Raw genomic sequence first — 18,806 nt, 5'->3', positions numbered from 1 at the left:
AAGATTTTTACATGAAGATATGGATTAAAGAATGCCAACTGCTCAAAATCACTCAAGCAACCAAGTATATGATTATAAGTCAAATTTCATGATTTAACTGTATTGATCTATAATATATGAGATTGCATAATATATATATATCCTTTGATAGATAAATGTGTCTAGTTATGGATGAAATTTATAAAATCACATTTGGATTCTCTTCTTAAAGATTTTCACAATATAGTGCACAAAGGTCACAACTATCTTGAAACTACACAAGACCCGAAGTTTCTGCATTAATTGATATCAATTAACAATTAATAAAATTACAAACTATACATTTCTAGAAATATTTATTCCTCAGGAGTTCAACGAATTTTACGGTTTTTTATTTGAAGTTTTCTACATGAAGATATGGCTTAAAGGAATGCCTGACTGCTCAGAATCACTGAAGCAACCAAGTAAAGAGTATCAACCAAATTTCATGATTTACTGTATTGATCTAGAATATATGAGATTGCATACTATATATTCTTTGATAGATAAATGTGTCTAGTTATGGACGAAATTTACAAAATCAAATTTGGACTTCTCTTCTTAAATATATTCATGATTTAGGGTGCGTTTAGGAGTGAGGTGCTGTAGCTTTTAACCTGCAGTTGCTGTGGAGTAAAAGCTATAGATGTGAAGTGGAAGTTGATGGTGTTTGGTAAATGTGCTGTAGCTTTTAAGCTGCAGCTGCTGATGGTGTTTGATAAAAGTGCTGTAGATTTTAAGCTGCAGCTACTGATGGTGTTTGATAATTTTAATAGCTGTAGAGTGGATGAATATTTGTAAAAACTAATTTTAAATAACATTATTTTATAATTGTTAACAAATCAATTATTTTTCATTCTTCAAATTATTATATTGACATACAATTACGATTTATTACTTTACAAATTAAATTAATATTTAATAAATCAAATTTATTTTTTTGCACAAGTTGTAGTAAATAATTTATAAAACACATCATGGGGCCAATTATAAATAATTTTAAATAACTATTATTGACAATGCCAACCGGGCAGTGTACATGATATGCTTCTCCAAATTGCTTCGGTTTGTACATGATATGATTAATCGAGTATTATTTACAATACCAAATATATCTAATAAAAATCATACAACAAAACAAAACAAAATAAAATTAAAATGTAATTAATTACAAAATTTGTATAAATATTTCTGTTGTTGTACCTCCATTAAACTTGCAGCAATGCCATTTTTCAAGATTATTATATCTTGAGTTGTGCTATCAATTGTTTCATAACTTTCTTCATGAGATGCAATATGTTTGCTAATACTATGACTTGGTTCATCCGTCATTTCATCAAAATGATCATTATTTTGTGAATATCTTCTGATATAATTATGCAAGGCCATGGTAGCAATAACTATTTTCACCTGCTTCTTGAATGGATAGCTTGGCATACTTCGTAAAATCTTCCATGTATTCTTCCAAAGCCCAAAAGTACGCTCAATAACACTTCTTAAGGAAGAGTGCTTGTAGTTGAACAATTCTTTATAACCCATTGGTTAGCTACCTCTACAAAATTCAGGAAGGTGATATCTTTCACCCTTATATGGTCCTAAGTACCCACATAACTCCGGATATCCTGCATCTACCAAATAGTATTTTTCTAAAAATAAAAAAGAAAAATACAAAAATAAATAACACAATCTAATCAATTGAATAGGTATATATAAAAAAAAATTAGAAACACAAACCTGGAGGAGGGTTTGGAAAATTGAACGCAGGATTCGTAATAGTTGTTTGAAATACCCTTGCATCATGGGCACTGCCTTCCCAACCAGCCACTGCAAATATGAATTGCATATCAAAGCTACATACAACCATTACATTTTGAGTTTATGTCCCTTTTCTACCAATAAATGGAATTTGATCCTCCGAAGATATTGAGGCAGGTATACGAACACCATCAATAGCACCAATACAATCCTTAAAGTAAGGCATATATATTGAATCTTTAGATATCTCTTTGGGAGTGGTAATAAAGTCAGGATCCAACGGTTTTATCAAATCTACAGACATACGACACACACTATCTAATATTTTGTCAAAATATCTACTCACAGTCTCACCAGAATGTTGGAACCGCTCCATTGTAGACCGATTTCCTACACTTTGTCCTAGTATATACAAAAACATTCCTAACATCTCAGCGCCACATGTTCTCCTTGAACTCTTTAACCCATAATTATCTTCTAAGTCGGTGCATAATCTTAAAAATACATCACTATTCATTCGAAACATGTTAAAGCACCTGCTTACATTTCCACCAAGTATTTCTATCAACCATTTATGCCCTGTTTGAGTAGAATTCATACAAGGCTCCTTATGGATGAATGTCAAATAATAATGATGCATCAAAACAGCTGTTACACAAACAAGCTGGTCAAACTCCTCTTCATCATTATCCATATTTTTATATCAAACTATCAGCTGGCTGAATTCAAACTCCACTCTCAAAGTAAATTAAAAGGGAGTATGCCTACCTCGTTAGAATTGCTTCAACAGGATAAATTAATTATGTATGCTTGGGCATGTGGATTTTGTGAAGGAAATTATACGCCAAGAGCCAGAGCTTGCTGAAAGTTTAAGACATAATTATGGAAGATATACTAATAATAATTTCAATGCTATTATTTTTCCTCAAGCAAATAGTCCAGAAAAATTTCCATTTTCTAAAGCGTACAAACATATCATATCGTAAAGTAAAGAGAAATTTTTTTTCCATAATTCTCATATTAATGTTTATAACAAAACTTCTCTAGCTGGCCTCTCCAGTAGAAACTCATCTAAGTAAAGAGAAAAAAAATTCTATACCGATCAAGTGCACAAGAAGAAATAAAAAATGAAGGGATTATTTTTTATACTTTGGAGGAAACTCATTGTTTCAAAACTGGCAAGTGTAGATTAACGTTTATTACATGGAATAGAAAATGGCACACCATATAAATGCAATAAAGTAGTCAAAACTGAACTTTCAATAAGGAATTTTCCTTACAGTAGTGGTGGAGCAGGCAACAAAAGCAATATGAGGATCTACTTTTGGCGAACAACATGCAAAAAATCACACCTTTTTCAAAAGTTCTCATGCCATCACTTGCACACACTCATGGTCACACCTATTACTAATCTACTATTTCATGTAATATAGTTATATTCATTCAAGACCATATTTATAAAATCATATCAACCATTTTTCATAAATAATGTGCAACTGCAACCCTAGAAAAAACACATACGAAGAAGTATGATTTCCATTCTAGAATTTCCATTCAACACTGCAAAGGCTGTCGCCCTAGTTTTCACACAAAAATACAACAAAAGTAGGCCATGGAGCATGTCAGAATTACAAAACTTAACCGTATAGGAACTAATACCAAAAACACATATGCTATTATTTTTCCTCAAGCAAATAGTCCAGAAAAATTTCCATAAATAAGCCTCAAGCAAATAAATCAATAGCAACAATTCATATACATTGTAAATGTAATATAAAGTGTAATCAGTGACAAAATAAAAAGTATTCATTCATAAACATAATTTACAAAATATTGTTTCATAAATACAATACATTTTCACTTTGTATTTTTCTCATAATTAAGCCATTTCAATTTGACATTTGGATCTTCTATCTCATTAAATAAATCCCTTTTCACTTTGTCCGTAAACAACTGACTAGCAAATAACCACACTTTACTCCCAGCCTCAATGTTTGGTAAAGAAGCAACCACTTCCAATGCTTTATAAATCTCTTTCCCACTTGTATCATTTTGAGAGTTTGAAGTTGTGTTCCTTTTCTCTATTGCATCAATGAGACGATCAAGCTGGCTTGACAGTTTTACAGCACCTCCTACTTTGTTCCCTTTTAAGGCCACTCTTTTACCTTTGCTTCCCTTACTATCATCAGACACAATATACTCATCAGAGTCAGCAGTACTCTCAACACGAAGAGATTCAGATGCGTCATTACTCTCTAAAGGAAAACTAGATGAGGGAACCCAAACATGCTCACTAGTAGCCACAGTGTTCATGAACATTAAATTTATTTTTTTCTCCAACTCTGAATCAATACCATTTTTCCGAAATCTGCTGAATTGCGGATTTTCCTTTATTTTCTTTTCCCACCATTCCTCACTTGCATCAATTGTCCTCAACCTATGATTCCACCCTAAACCAGCTTCCTTGCCAATCAAATTCTTCCACAATTTCCAATCAGTTCTAAGAGAATCCCATTTATTTTTCATTTGAGTTCTGTTGTAATCTAATCCAGTTTCTCTAATGAACTCCTTAATCAAATTTTCATATCCTTGGGAAGTCAAATGAATCCCAGGACGATGTCCGGCATCCACCTCTTTAATGCATAAGTCACAAAATACATCTAAAGTCTGGGGGTTCCAGGTAGCCTTACTAGTTGAGCTATTAGACATAATTTCATACACTTAAACCTAGGAAAAAAAATATTTCTTTGTCAAACAACAATACAGGAAAAATAAGAACATAGAAGTTAAGAAAATTACTAGAATCTTGTTATGGATGGTGGAAGGAAAAATAATTCGATATTAAAAAATTTTTAAAAAAAAGACAAACCAGAACAAGTTACTTTAGTTGTTACTTTACTTGAAATACTTTTAATCAAACACTTAGTTTACTTGAAATACTTTTCCAGCAAACAATAATGATCATAGCCCACGAATAGAAACAATTACAAGCAAGTCAATAAAGTAACAAAAGACAAACCAGACTAGGAAACAAAGAAATTCAACTAAACAATCATTAGGTACAAACTGCAATTGCATTTAGCCTCACAATCTCAAATTTGCTATGTGCTTTGATATTTCCTGTACTATTCTTTTGGCCCATCCCAAAGAAATTGGATAAGACCTATACAATTGCAATTGCAACACTTTCCCCCTTCTTTTGACTGTGCCAAAACATCAACTTGAAATCCGGAATTTGACAAACTTCCCTTTGTTTACTGAAGCATAGTATTTCATAACGTAGGCATGCATTTTATTATTTAATGTTTTGTAGAACTAGAAACTCAAATCAAACAGGGGCTGTGCATGTCTACAAAAAGCAACTACAAAAATAAAAACTACGATAAAAACAATGGTTACAAGCAAATAAATCACACATGACCCATCACCCATCAATTTATTCTAAACAAAAGCCCCAACATTTTATGAACGAAAAGGAAGAAAATGAAAAATTGCTTGCAATAGAGTAAAGGAGCACTAAAAAATGAACAACAGGTAGAGGAAAACGCACCACTGACAGAGGCGTATGAGAGTGGCCAGTGTCGGAATCGCATCAATTGGAACTCCCACAGTCGGAATCGTGCTGATGAGAATGGGTGTTTAGGGTTTGTTTAAAAAAATTGATTTGAAATAGAACTCCCACTGACACGACTGTTTGATAAAATTAAAATGGAATAATATATAAGACTAATTTAGTAATTAAACTTGCAGCTGGGAAAACAAATCTGCTAAATTGTCAAAACCCAGGTATAAGTGTTACCAAACACTTTAGTAGCTGGGCTTTGACAACCCAGCCACCTCACCACACTCCCAAACGGGCCCTTAGTGCACAAAGGTCACAACTGTCTTGAAACCACACAAGACCCAAAGTTTCTGAATTAACTGATATCAATTAACAAGGAATAAAATTACAAACTATATATGTCTAGAAAGATTTATTCCTCAGGAGTTCAAAGAATTTTACGGTTTTCTATTTGAAGGTTTCTACATGAATATATGGCTTAAAGAATGTTGACTGCTCAGAATCACTGAAGCAACCAACTTAAAAAATGTATTAGTTCTTTGTTTCAGCCTCTTTCCCCTAGAAGCATGATTGCCAGACATTACATGCTCATTTTTCTTACATTTCTACATGTTTTTTTTTGTTTTGTCAAATTATCGAACAAGTGTTTGATTTTAAAGCATTGGTCATTACATGATTACATAGCTGAAATCTCCACATAACCATCTCTCTACTCAACAACAAAATAATCATAACAGTTCTAAATATCAAATTACAAAGAATATATACAGTACTAACTTTGTTGATCAATATCCATTGCTTTCTTGTAATGATAGCTCCTAGATTTACCTTGAACATAAATTTTTTGAAAACTCAAAAACTTGATTAATTGCCAAAAAACTCTACTCAAATTTATTTAGATTGATTGACCAAAAACTCCACTCAAATTTGTTCCTTGATGAGATATTGTTTGCTGCTTGCAAATATGAGTTTGAATTGTGTTTTATTGATACGAACTTATTCTACCAACAGTCAGCGGTTAACAAGTTGTATTTGTTAAAATAAACCGTGTGGGATCGTGTAGTTTGCTCAAGTCCGAGAAATTTTAGTGACCACCCCTACAATTTTAAATATTCTCACAATTTCACTTAAATAACATATTTTGTTTAATTACACAAAATTCATGGGAATACTTAATTACATTTTAAAGTTTATTTTACTATGTATCCTTCACCATTCATTATTGGCTTTTCGTAATTTTATTAAGTAATAATGTCAGGCCAAACATGAAAGAGTTTCAACATTTAATTAATTTGAAAACTCAATGCGATACTCAAAATTGATAAAATAGTACTTAATTCATATCCTTAATGTTATAAGATAATTCGATTATCATGTAATCAAAATAATTTCAAAATTTATCAATCGGATATAGTTTGTGCGGTTAGATTATTTTATTCTAATGCATGGCCATGGAAGATTAACGGAAGTTATATGTGTATATATATATATATATCCAGTGGTGCAATATATGCAATAGCCTTTGATTTCTCATGGTATATTTTATTGGTTTACTAGCTTATAAAACCATATGCAAATGCTGAAAATTGGACTACAGTTTGAAATATCACGTGGTATATCTCATTTGACATTAGATTAATGTATCTAGTGCCCATAAAATATGGTTTACTTTATTAGTCTACAAATTAGCTTTTGTTAATATTTATATTTCACATATCAATTCATAATACATTATGGTAATTACGACTTTAATTTCCCACCTATTAATAAATAGGGGTAAATAGAAGTACTGAATATGTGTGTGTGTCCATTACTTCATATGTTTTAATAACTACAAGGAAAATCACCTCTACTAACCTTTTCTCGTGCCATTTTTATTACATTTTACCAATTGTCTTTTATAATACTATTTTGTAAAAGAAAGCTAAAATTGACTACTCAAAAATGTCTTTATATTTTTTATTACATTTTACATAAAATTTTCTTAATTTAGCCGGCTTTAACATACTTATTAATATTCTTGCTGTCTTGCATCCTCATTCTACGTTTTTTCGAATGATTTTCCTATTAATGATTCAACAATGTTTTTCAATCCTCGACAAGTTTGAAAAAAAAATAAATTTGATGCTCTTCAACTTTTAATAATTATTAGTGGAATTCAAGTGATCACGGGTACAAAACACAACTATTCAATTTAATTAATTAGAAATCTACCTACATATTCAAATTTATGAGTGAGTCTGAGTGATAATGACTCAAGAAATCGTGCTGACTAATAAGACTAGCCGACAATTTTCCTCCCGAGGAATTATATTGATAATATTTCAACTGATTGTTGATGATGCTAATTAAAGTTATTGAAATTTAAAGATATTATCAGCTGTTGATTTGAATATTACTCCAATATAGAAAATGCTACAAAAATTTAAATTAATTCAATTTTGCGCCAACTGTATAAAATCTGTATCATCCATCAATGTTATATCCATTGGGAAAAAGAAAATCAATTTTTCACCTAATAATTGCAAATAGTATCAATTTCCACCCTTGAGTCTTGACTAAAGAATACGACCTGTTTTTATTTTTTTGCCTGTTTTTATTGTCCTTTCACTTTCTTTAATTTTTGTGCTTTATGGATTTGTTCGGCACACTTTTTGCATTAATTGTATTGTGTTACGATGTATTGCATTAGGATATCTACATTGCAATATTATGTTTGGCGCAACATAGACAATATTATGATAATAATATTATTTTTATATTGATGCCAAAATTAAATTAATATTATTTAAATTTATTAATATTTTAGGATTCCATTATTAATTATTGAAATTAAGTATTAAATAATTATTTTTATATATTAATTTTATAATAAACATGATTTAATCATATACTATGATTAAATAATAAAACACTACAATACTATGTTATAATATTAATAATATTATATTATAATCTAATTTATCTCTATATATTAGTTATTGGAATATAGTATAATCATATTATAATGTAGTAAAATTTAATATTATATTTAAAAGTATAATATTATATAATTACATAATATAAATTAAATTAAATTATATTATATTTATAAAACAATATGATATTAAGTTATAAATTAATTTTTATTGAATAATAAATGATAAAATAAAATTAAAATACTTTTTTCATATTTAAAGTAAATAATTAAAATGAATATATTTAATGAAATAAAATAATGTATAATCATTTATTTATTAAATATTTAGGTGTGTTACTATCTTTTATTATTAATTAAATTAAATTTTTATTTAAATATAAATTAATATATAATAAATTTAAATTCCCTATAATTCATTAAATAATAAAAGTTATATGATTATAATTAAAATATAAACAATGTTTGAATATAATACAGCTGAAACCCTACCACCGTCTCCCCTGCGAATCTATTTTATACACCTTTTCTTATATTAGCCAACTTTTAAATGTAGTGCAATGCAACTAAAAATTTTAACCAAGCATGAGTTAGCATAAGAGTAGTGTTTTAATGCAATTGCAATACAATGTAATGCGAGTTGCCAAATGTATCACAAATTATAATGTGACACAAAATGAAAGTGATGGAAGACTTATATCCTTCTCAAAGAGAACATTATTAATAATTAAAAAAACTGATATAAATGGAGTTTTAATACCTTTTATATTTAAATCCAAAATAACGTAAATTTATCAAAATAGGTAAAATCAAGTTATTTTTACATATTACATGCACTAAAATAAATATAAAACACTGACTTCCAAAAAAAAAAAAAGCAAAATTGAGCTAAACTAATAAAACTAAAATGTATGTATATTTCTTAATAATATTACGCTAAACTAGTTTTCCAGAAAAAAAAATTGTTTTATTATAATTTTTTATAAATTTTAATTTTAAATAATAAAATTATTGCAGTAATTGATTTTTTTTATGTGTTTATATGGGGGTGAACAAGAAATTTTTGAATTTAAATATCAATAAGGGTAAAAAAAAAGACCAGTTTAAAAAATGAGATTTTTATTCCACATTCTCATTTTGAGTGGTCCTATAAAATTGATTCTTATTATGGATTGTATTTTCTGAAAAATAAACATGAATGTGACTGATAAACAAGCACACCATCAGTTCAATTCCGTCGATATCCCTTCTTATTTAAATACCATTCTTATTTTTTCAAAAAATTAAAAAAAAAAATAGAAGACTTCCGATTTCAAGGGCAAAGTTTGCAATAAAGTTGACATATTAATTTTGCAACAAAACAACAAATCTACCACTCACCTCTTGCTAATGGTAATAGCAATCATAATCTGGCAACATTTTATTGGAGGGATATTATATACATAGATTAGAAATGGGATGTCGAGAATATTTTTGCTTCTAATAGAAAAGGGAAAATAAGGGGAAAAAGAAAAAAAATAAACTGCATATAAGAAGTTGGAGACTTCCGATTTCAAGGGCAAAGTTTGCAATAAAGTTGACATATTAATTTTGCAACAAAACAACAAATCTACCACTCACCTCTTGCTAATGGTAATAGCAATCATAATCTGGCAACATTTTATTGGAGGGATATTATATACATAGATTAGAAATGGGATGTCGAGAATATTTTTGCTTCTAATAGAAAAGGGAAAATAAGGGGAAAAAGAAAAAAAATAAACTGCATATAAGAAGTTGGAGCATCCATGTATTATTTATCTAAGGCGCAACTCCTGATGACCAATATATTCCGTTTCTTGTTCGTGTATAGTTTATGAAAAAGCTTAATGTATGCTTTTCAAACAAATAATAAATAAATATAATGTGCCATGAGAATTTGGATTATAAATCACCGTAACCATAACAGCACCCAGTGAAAGCTGATAGAAGCCTCCATTACGCCTTTGTTTTACTCTGGAGGCTTGTATCAGCTGGAACTTTCTTTGCAAATATTCTTGGAAAGACAAGCTGAGCCACCTTAAGAGCCTCAATTTCAAAGTCTTGCTAACATCTCACTACACAAGAAGAAAGAATTAATATGTGCTTAGATAAAAAATTAGCATAAGCTTAAAGGTTTTAAATAACTAGTTACCTTGTAGCCTCCACCAAGACTGCTCTTATGGTTTTCAATGGAAAAACAATTTCTGGCATAAGCATATCTGCATTTTCACCTGACACAAATGTAGATCAAAGTACCCACACCTTAATTCCCAACCCTCGAATTTCACTCGTTTCCTTTTCAAATTTCCATTATTCGAAAAAGGGGGAAACAGACGCAAACCTTTACCGAGGGTTTAGGCTTGGATCCCTCGAGTAGCTTGCTAACAACTGACCCATCAACTCCAGCGCTATAAGCAATCGCGCTCACCAGCATCTGCAGATGCAGGCTCAACCAATCAGAAGGCTCTGAAAAACTAGACATTTTGTTACCAATATTCTCTACCATGATTCACTCTTGAGATACATAAAAGATAAGGCTCATGCCCCAAAACGAAAACCACGCATGCATTTTGTGAAGTATATGTCACTTTTCACCTTTAAACGGAGAATAATCTTTGCAGCACTCTGCCTTTAGAAAGATAGACCATAAGTCCTTTTAGAAATATCACATACATCATTAAAAAGAGGGATAGAGAATGCCTCTAGAGCATATTGGATAGCTTGGACACCAATCTTCTGACCATGGTTAGCAGTTTGCAATTTATCCAACTCCTTGCAGGCATATAAAAGTGACATCACACTAACTGCAAATGCATCAGAATACATATAACATTTGTATGTCATGCATCAATCAAACAAGATAGACCAAACAAAAGCCAAAAATATAAGAGGTTTACCAACTCCTTCCTTTGCAGCCTTGACAGCATTTATGGCATTAGCAACTCTATCCTTCTTTTCACGCACTTCAGCTTTATTACTTCCACAGACCTTACAACAACAGCACACCCGTTTCATTTCAAATCAGAATACATCCTCACCTAACATCTCTAATTCAACAATCTTACGACTCAACGTGCCAAATTTCCTTTATAGCATGATGCAACAACAGAGCAAGATGCAGTCATGTCTTCTAAATGCAATTACTGTAACCTTTCAAGCATATTGAATTCAGCTTGGCACGTTCCTATTAGCAAGGAATATATACTTCTACCAAAATCCAGTTCCAAAACTTCACATATATTATAATGTCTAATTGACTGTTTGGTACTGTTTTTCTTCTCTTTTTCCCATTTTAAAGTATCAAAGTATTTGTACGGTATCAGTCTACTCTATACTTCAATTAAATCATATGAAGATGGGAATGTAATATGAATCCAAAGAATTAGTCAATTAATTAAATCATTTTATCCAAAATGACCTGATCATTGATCCTCCCTATAAATGAGTTTATTCAACTTTTTTAATAGCAGATAAAAGAAAATTCAAATTTCTTGGCTGGCCAACCAGGATTTAGAGTTTAGACCTGGTCATGACTTGGCCCAAATGGATCGTGCTAATAGGTCATGTTAGGCTGAGAACTTTCATTCTATGCCCAGCACAAGTCAGTTTCAAAGCTCTTGAAGAACTAATTTTACAATTCCAAATAACCAAACCTTTATAACAGCAGCGAGATAAGAGTGCTTTGTACAGCTCTCTTCAGGAAATCTTGTAAATTTTCCATTGTGAATCTCCACTGTAACAACTGCAACAGACATATTTAAGAAAAGAAAATTAGCGAAAGGGTAAGCAAGTTGTCCAAAAATATAGAAACAGCCCAAAGAAGCACAAAAGAGCCAAACAGTATAAACTGAAAAGCAGAGTCGCTTCAAATTATAAACACAATTGAAAATTCTGATAACTTGTTGGAAAATCATGTGAAATGTCACAACACAGACCTTTTCGTGTCCTATGCAAGCCTTACAAAGAAGGATAACCGTCTGATCCTTTGATACCGTAATCTACAATGATAAAAGAGGGCTAAGACATATTGTTTGAGCAAAACCTCGTCTCTCTTGTCAATATACACAAGGAAATGAAAATTAATATATTACTATGCCAAAGTTGTACCAGAAGAAAGGATTAAAGTCCACCAGAAACAAGGATGAGAAGAACGTTCTCATGATGTGCTCTACTTAGGTAAAATAAATCTTTTTTTCACACCAAAGAAAATTATATACCAGTCACTGATATCTGATATCTCACCTTCTCAGCATGGCCAAGAGATACGCATTCAAAATCTTTTCCTGTCATGACCTAAAAGAGAAAGAAAGGAACACATTGTTTTGTAAATCACATAATAATCATGCAAAGCAAGGTGGAGCATTTATCAAATGAACCAACCTTCCCATATACGTGAATTTGGCAATGTCCCGAAGGCTAGCCTTCCTACTTTCTCCAAATCCAGGAGGTTTTATGACACAAGCCTTCAAGCAATTCAGAACCCACAAAAAATGAGAAGACATATGAAACTTCACTTTGTAAAATTAAATGAATAATTGAATGATAGAAGATTCTTCAAGTAGGCCATCTCTTAACAGCAAAACACTGTCAAGTATAAGTTCACCTTGGTTGCTGTAGCCACTCCATTTAAGACAAGACTTGCTAGGAGATCATTTTCAATATCTTCAGCAATGATCAGTACATCTGTGCCATTATATCTTCTAACTGGTCCAATCTCTGTCAATAAGTCAAAGAAGACGCAGTTCGAAACCTTTTTCTCAAGGATCATGATATAAGGATCTCGTAAAACCTAGTAAAAATGAAATCACTAGTTGATTAATAACAAGGCTGATCCAAAGTTATATCTTCAAGGTAAGAACTAAGCAATCTCAATTACTTCATTGTCAATATATCTATCCTTTATAGAATCACAAATTTCTCATAAAACGTCAATTAATTTATTGATATCTCAAAATGCTTACACATTCTTTCGTCTTATGATTGGTGATGAAGTAAGGTGACAAATAGCCCCTGTCTAGGGTCATTCCCCAATACAACTGAAGTTCAATACTGGGTGGTGTTTTCCGATCCTGCAATAGTAGTGAGGCAGTAGAAAATAAACATAAAACAGTAGAGGAAACAAAATGGAAGGTTTCTGAAACATAACAACCGAATCAGAGGCACAGCAGATAAGAAAAAAGTAAAGACGATGAAAAATTCAAGAAGCAACTTACAGCTAACACATGAAGATTGTTTCCCAAACCTTTCTCAAAAGCCTTGGCTATGAGCTCGCCAATCACTCTGTCACCATTTGCTGCAGCCGTTCCAAACTTCAATTTAAAATGGGAAAAAAAGCGCGTCAAAATGAAATATATTTCTGTGGATTATCATTAAATTGAGCAAGAGTCTAAAGTGAGAAAGAAAACCAGGGCTATTTGTTCGAATGATGTGATGGGTTGTGCTGTGCTGTATAAATTTCCCACAAGTGCATCAATTGCCATTCTAGCCCCTTGTCTTTGGTCTGGCACTTCCGCATCCTCCCGCATATAAAATTCTCCCTTTTAACTTTAGAATTGGTGCCTGCAGACAGAAGATAGATGTCAATTGAATTTGATCAGATGATCTGTATCCATTAATTAACTCCATTCCCATTCACAGCAAATCTAATTTCTTAATTAAGAAAATCCAGAAGATGTTTCACAATCCAAAAATCTTTTAGTGACTTCCGCCGCGGTATACTGTCTGCTCCGAGTTAAATGAACCTGACACAGAATTAAATTCAACGAAATTAACTCAACGAAATTAATCAATTGAACTGAATAAGCCAAGCCAGAATTAGTTATTATTATTTGAAAAAAGGAAACAAAAAACACTAATAAATGAATGAATGAATCATCACCGGCTGAAAATTGTTATCAAGCAACCTACAAAATCAAATTAACTAACATAAACAAAATGAGAGAAGTGGAAGGAAAACAAAGTAAACAAAATAAAAATTTGGTAAACTGTGAAGGAGAAGTGCACCTGACTTTGGAGGCGAGGTTAGAGGCATGGCGCAACATCGTTTGTGATTTTGTTGCGCAGAAAGGACAGAGGAATTCGATTGACCAAAACAGAACAGAGACTTAATGAGACTTAAAAGGCAGTTTTGTTTGGTTGGGTGGGTTTTGTGGGTCCCTTGTGGTGGGATTGAGTCGGTTAGAAGGTGCGTATTTAATGAATTTTCTAGTTGGACACTCGGACTCGGACTCGGACTCGGACTCGGACTCGGACTCGGACTCGGGGTCTTTCACTTTACTAATCAAATATACCTGAATGAGATTGAAATGAGGAAATCTTAGTGCCTGCTCGCTCTTTCAATTTGTCTTTCAAATTCTCTTTATTCAGAACCATTTTATATATTAAACTTAGGACACTTTCCACATATATTCGTAAACAGCTCGAGATTGCTCAGTTACATGAAATATTCTATTCATTTACTCTTTTATTTTATTTATTTAGTGTTTATTTGGTATGGCTTATGTAATGTTCATAAGTGCTTATTTAATTCTATAAGCTCTTATCATAATTTTTGTTTTTATTTGGTTATTTTTTTTATAGAATTTTTAGAGTTTAAATAAGCTATTTTGCCTCTACTAACGAAATCTCAAATTTTGAGCTTTTGAGAGTAGAGGTTGAAAAGTTTTTTTTAAAATATTAAAATATCTAAAATATTCTCTACTTATTTGACATTATTTTCATAACATAACTTAAAAAAACTTGCCTATTAAAGTAATTTTATAAATTTTTAATAAAAGCTCTTATTGACAACCAAACATCTAAATTTTTTAAGTAAAAGCTCTATTTGTAAAAGCTCTACTATCAAAATCTCTACTTGAAAAGTTGTATCAAACGGAGCCTTAATACAACTATCTTTACATGTATAGCTTGTGGTTGTTATTTTAATTAAAGTACTGTGGATAGAAATGATTATAATGGATTGCTTTGATATCTGAGTTGGGATGTCTTATCTTGTTTTGATTTGTATTGACATTGTTTGAATTTGTGTTTTAATATGGTTAATACCACTAATTTTTATTTTCTTTCTTTTAATTTACTTATTGATATCATGTTTGTGAAAGTTTATTGTTAAAGTTTACGTTCTCATTTATTGAGAAATAATGATTTTTGTAATTAAATTTTATTTTAATTTTCTAATATTCTTTAATTTAAGGATAAAGTTATTGTAAAATCTATTATTTATAATTTTTTATCCACTATATTTTTTCATATTTTAATAGTAATGTAATAATTAATAAAATTAATAATTATTATAATTTTGATATAATTAAATTTATCAAAGTAAAAAATATTTTGATTATAAAATTCAAACAAAACCCAAATGAATTATTTAGGCTCGGTTAAAAATATTTGGGTTGGTTTAGGTCAGGCCCAAATTTTTATAATTTAGTTCGGATTGTTTTAAAATCTAACCCAAACCAACTCATGCCCACCCCTAACTGATTCCACATTTGAGTCCAAAGTTCAATCAAAGTTTGATCCCTATTTAGACCAAAATAGACTACATGGACAGTCAGATCCAACGGGACCAGTCCAATGTGGTTCTCAAAATTAGATATCAAATTAAGTAAATAACACTAAGCGCCCATCTATTTTGTCTAAACATTACACCATGCATACATTAGTATTAAAATCTAATGAAAAAGAAATCACGATCAACCATTTGTTTTGGTTTTAGTTTAACAGGCTTAGATTATCATTTTAGTCTCGCTACATTTCGAGAATGTATTATAATCACGTAAATTTAAATCCCGAATATAATTGGCTTAACCATTGCAATGGAAGCAAGAAGTCACAAGTGCAATTCTAAGGGTATACATTTAATTTGATGATGAGGAGGGGTAAGAGTGAAATGTAACTTAAAAACTCTCGATGAAACTTCTGAATATTACATAAATATATTGTAATATGAGCTTATAAAATCTGAACGTCTGTACTTTAAAAGGATGTGTGCATTCTTATAAGAGGACTACTTTCTAAAGATGCAACAATTATTTTCACATCTCATTGTCGTTAAAGCTGACTTGAAAACTCATGAATTATTCCTTCTAAAAAAATAAATGAATGAATTGCTAGTTAAACAACTTTTGAGCTTATAATTTTCAAGTACTGCTTTTTTCTTTTTTGGTCTTTCACCCTTTAAAAAAAAAATTAGTATTTCATTCATCTCCTTCCCACAAGATTAAAATCAGAGCTTAGAGAAAAATCATGTATTTTTGCCAACTTAAATTTGAGCGCGCATTAAAGACGCTAGCTAAAACGTGCACAACCATGGATGTTGTTGCCATGTGAATTCAATGACTGTAGTAGCGCAATTGTGTAGTGGCTGATTGAAGGTTTTCGTATTGAGGTTTGTTTAGGTCATTAGTGATATTCATCTGCTGATGGAACGAATGAGTGCTTTTTGAGTTCAACCTGTCTCTTGAAATTGCAAAGTATCAACTCAAAAGCTAGCAGAATTTGCAAAAGTCGTCTAGTCGGTGGTGGAATTAAGATTTTAATTTAGGGGTTGCGAAAATATGAAGAAAATTGAGAGTTGCCTTGAAACATATATTGGGGATCATTTTGAAAACTTTTTAGTTTTCACATTATTTTTTAAAAATAAATTTTGAAACCTTGGCAACCCTTGCTAGGCGTGAATGTAGTTCCGCCTCGACGACTAGTGTTGTAGTTCGGCTGGAAAATGTTTTAGTAGAACTTTATACTCTTTTGTCATGAGATTAATGCAATTTTTATGCTCAATAAAAAAATAAAAATATGCTTTATGAAAACTATTTAAAATTTTTCTCCATTTAACTGGCTCTAGGGATGGCAATTGTGTCTACAAACCCGCCCAAATCCACCCGCCAAAACCCGTCTGCTTCGGATAATTTTGTGGGTTGCGGGTGGGTTTGGTATTACAAATTGAAACCCGCATTTGGATGCGGGTGGGTTTGGTATTAGCCCAATATCCGGCGAATACCCACATGGATATCCGCTAGACCCGCAATATTTTTTAAATATTTTTAATTGAAAAATATTTAAATATTTAATATATAAAGAAAATAATGCAATTATGCAAAGCGCCAAATAACCAAAGTATAAACAAGTGTAGTGTGTATAACAATGCAAAGTGCCAAATAACCAAAATGTTTTTGTATGGACTATTTTTCTTTAACTTAATGCATGAATTAGTTCATTATATAAGTTTTTTCGGATTAGTATTTGAAAAATATTATTTTTTTGGAAAATATTAATCTTAATCATTATTGTAGGCATCATGTTGGATGGTTGCTAATGATGGTGAATGAAATGAACATCTTTCTTGGAGCTTGTGTTGAATGATAATATGAGATGTAATTGTTATTTTTAGATATTAGTTTGTCGTTTTTTTTAATGGATTTGTGTATTTTATACTTAAAATTTAAAATTTTGTGTTGGATTGATGTTGAAATTTTAATTTTTCATTTATATTAGTTAAATTTAAAATTGAATATGTTATGTGGAATTTGAGGTTATTATTGTAAATTTATATATTTAACATTTGTGATTTTAAATATAAAAATCCCCCAAAAAATCCGCCGGATACCAATGCGGGTTTGGTAATTGTCAAAATCCTTAGCGGGTGGGTTTTCTTAAAAAAATTAAAACCCGCTATGGGTTGCAGGTGGGTTTGGTAATTTAAATTTTGTGTGGGTTTGGCTTTGATAATGACAAACCCGCCGCGGGCGGTGCCAATTGCCATCCCTAACCGGCTCTAACATATTTTTTAATATTCTTGCTACCTTGCATCGTCGTTCTATGTTTTCTTGAATGATTTTCCTATTAACGATTCAACATCATTTTTCAGTCCTAGCCAAGTCTAAAAAAATAAGAGTGGTAATAGACTCCTATTATCTCAAAGTTTATTCTAAATAACATGTCATTCATTAAATTTCATAATTTCTTATCAAATTTAAGTAAATTAATTGTAATATCTCACCAATCAATTTGATGAATGTCATATCATTTATGATAAAAATTTTGAGATGTGTAACACTACTCAATAAATAAATTTGGTGTTCTTCAACTATTAATAATTGTAGTTATAACAATTTTGTGCAAATACCAACACTAACCCTACTCATTATTGCTGAAACTCGAGTGATTACACACAAACCACAACTTATTCAATTTAATTAATAAGAAAACTACTTAAATATTCAAAATTAAGAGTGAAAGCGAGTGACATTGAGCAAGAAGTTGCCGTTATTAATGAGACTGATTGACAATTTTCATCCTTCGGAATTTTATTGATAACGTTACCATAAATTTTAGAAGTTGATAATTAAAGTTATTACAATTAAATAATTACAACTACTTCATGTCTTAATGATTAATGAGTTTGTACTTTTATGCAAAGTCTCCTTTATGCAACTCACCATCGGGTGAATCACGAATGCGTTCCAATTTGGTGGCGTGCTTGATTAATTTGTCCTTTAATACATGCCCAAAAGCTGTGTATGCAGCTAGCTT

General features: G+C 30.9%; 1 protein-coding gene and 2 long non-coding RNA genes across 5 annotated transcripts in view; all 3 read right to left on the bottom strand.

Annotated features, from left to right (window-relative positions):
* LOC102624268 (chaperonin CPN60-2, mitochondrial-like) overlaps window positions 1-14,417 on the bottom strand; it is a 43,595-nt gene extending 29,178 nt beyond the window's left edge. The window contains exons 1-4 of one of the 3 annotated variants that reach the window (XM_052433773.1): window positions 14,277-14,417; window positions 14,152-14,176; window positions 13,954-14,014; window positions 13,723-13,832 (exon numbers count right to left, since the gene is read on the bottom strand). In XM_052433773.1, the coding sequence (XP_052289733.1) occupies window positions 13,723-13,832; window positions 13,954-14,014; window positions 14,152-14,176; window positions 14,277-14,314 (234 nt within the window). In that variant the 5' untranslated portion in view covers window positions 14,315-14,417. Of the gene's footprint in view, window positions 1-13,722; window positions 14,015-14,151; window positions 14,194-14,276 lie in introns of all 3 variants that reach the window. The other 2 variants (XM_052433790.1, XM_052433788.1) reach the window with 2 other exon arrangements.
* Window positions 10,020-10,608, bottom strand: LOC127899788 (uncharacterized). The gene is made up of 2 exons (XR_008051830.1): window positions 10,426-10,608; window positions 10,020-10,348 (listed from the first exon to the last, which is right to left on the bottom strand). It is a non-coding gene; the product is annotated as an uncharacterized LOC127899788 (long non-coding RNA).
* On the bottom strand, window positions 11,033-11,905 carry LOC127899789 (uncharacterized). Its single transcript, XR_008051831.1, has 3 exons — window positions 11,797-11,905; window positions 11,171-11,261; window positions 11,033-11,077 (listed from the first exon to the last, which is right to left on the bottom strand). It is a non-coding gene; the product is annotated as an uncharacterized LOC127899789 (long non-coding RNA).
* Window positions 14,418-18,806: the final 4,389 nt, after the last annotated feature.

The sequence above is a fragment of the Citrus sinensis genome, chromosome 2 (genome assembly GCF_022201045.2).
Source record: "Citrus sinensis cultivar Valencia sweet orange chromosome 2, DVS_A1.0, whole genome shotgun sequence".
Lineage (NCBI taxonomy): Eukaryota > Viridiplantae > Streptophyta > Magnoliopsida > Sapindales > Rutaceae > Citrus > Citrus sinensis.
Note: the sequence above shows the minus strand (reverse complement) of the source record. Positions and strands in the feature narration are given on the sequence as shown.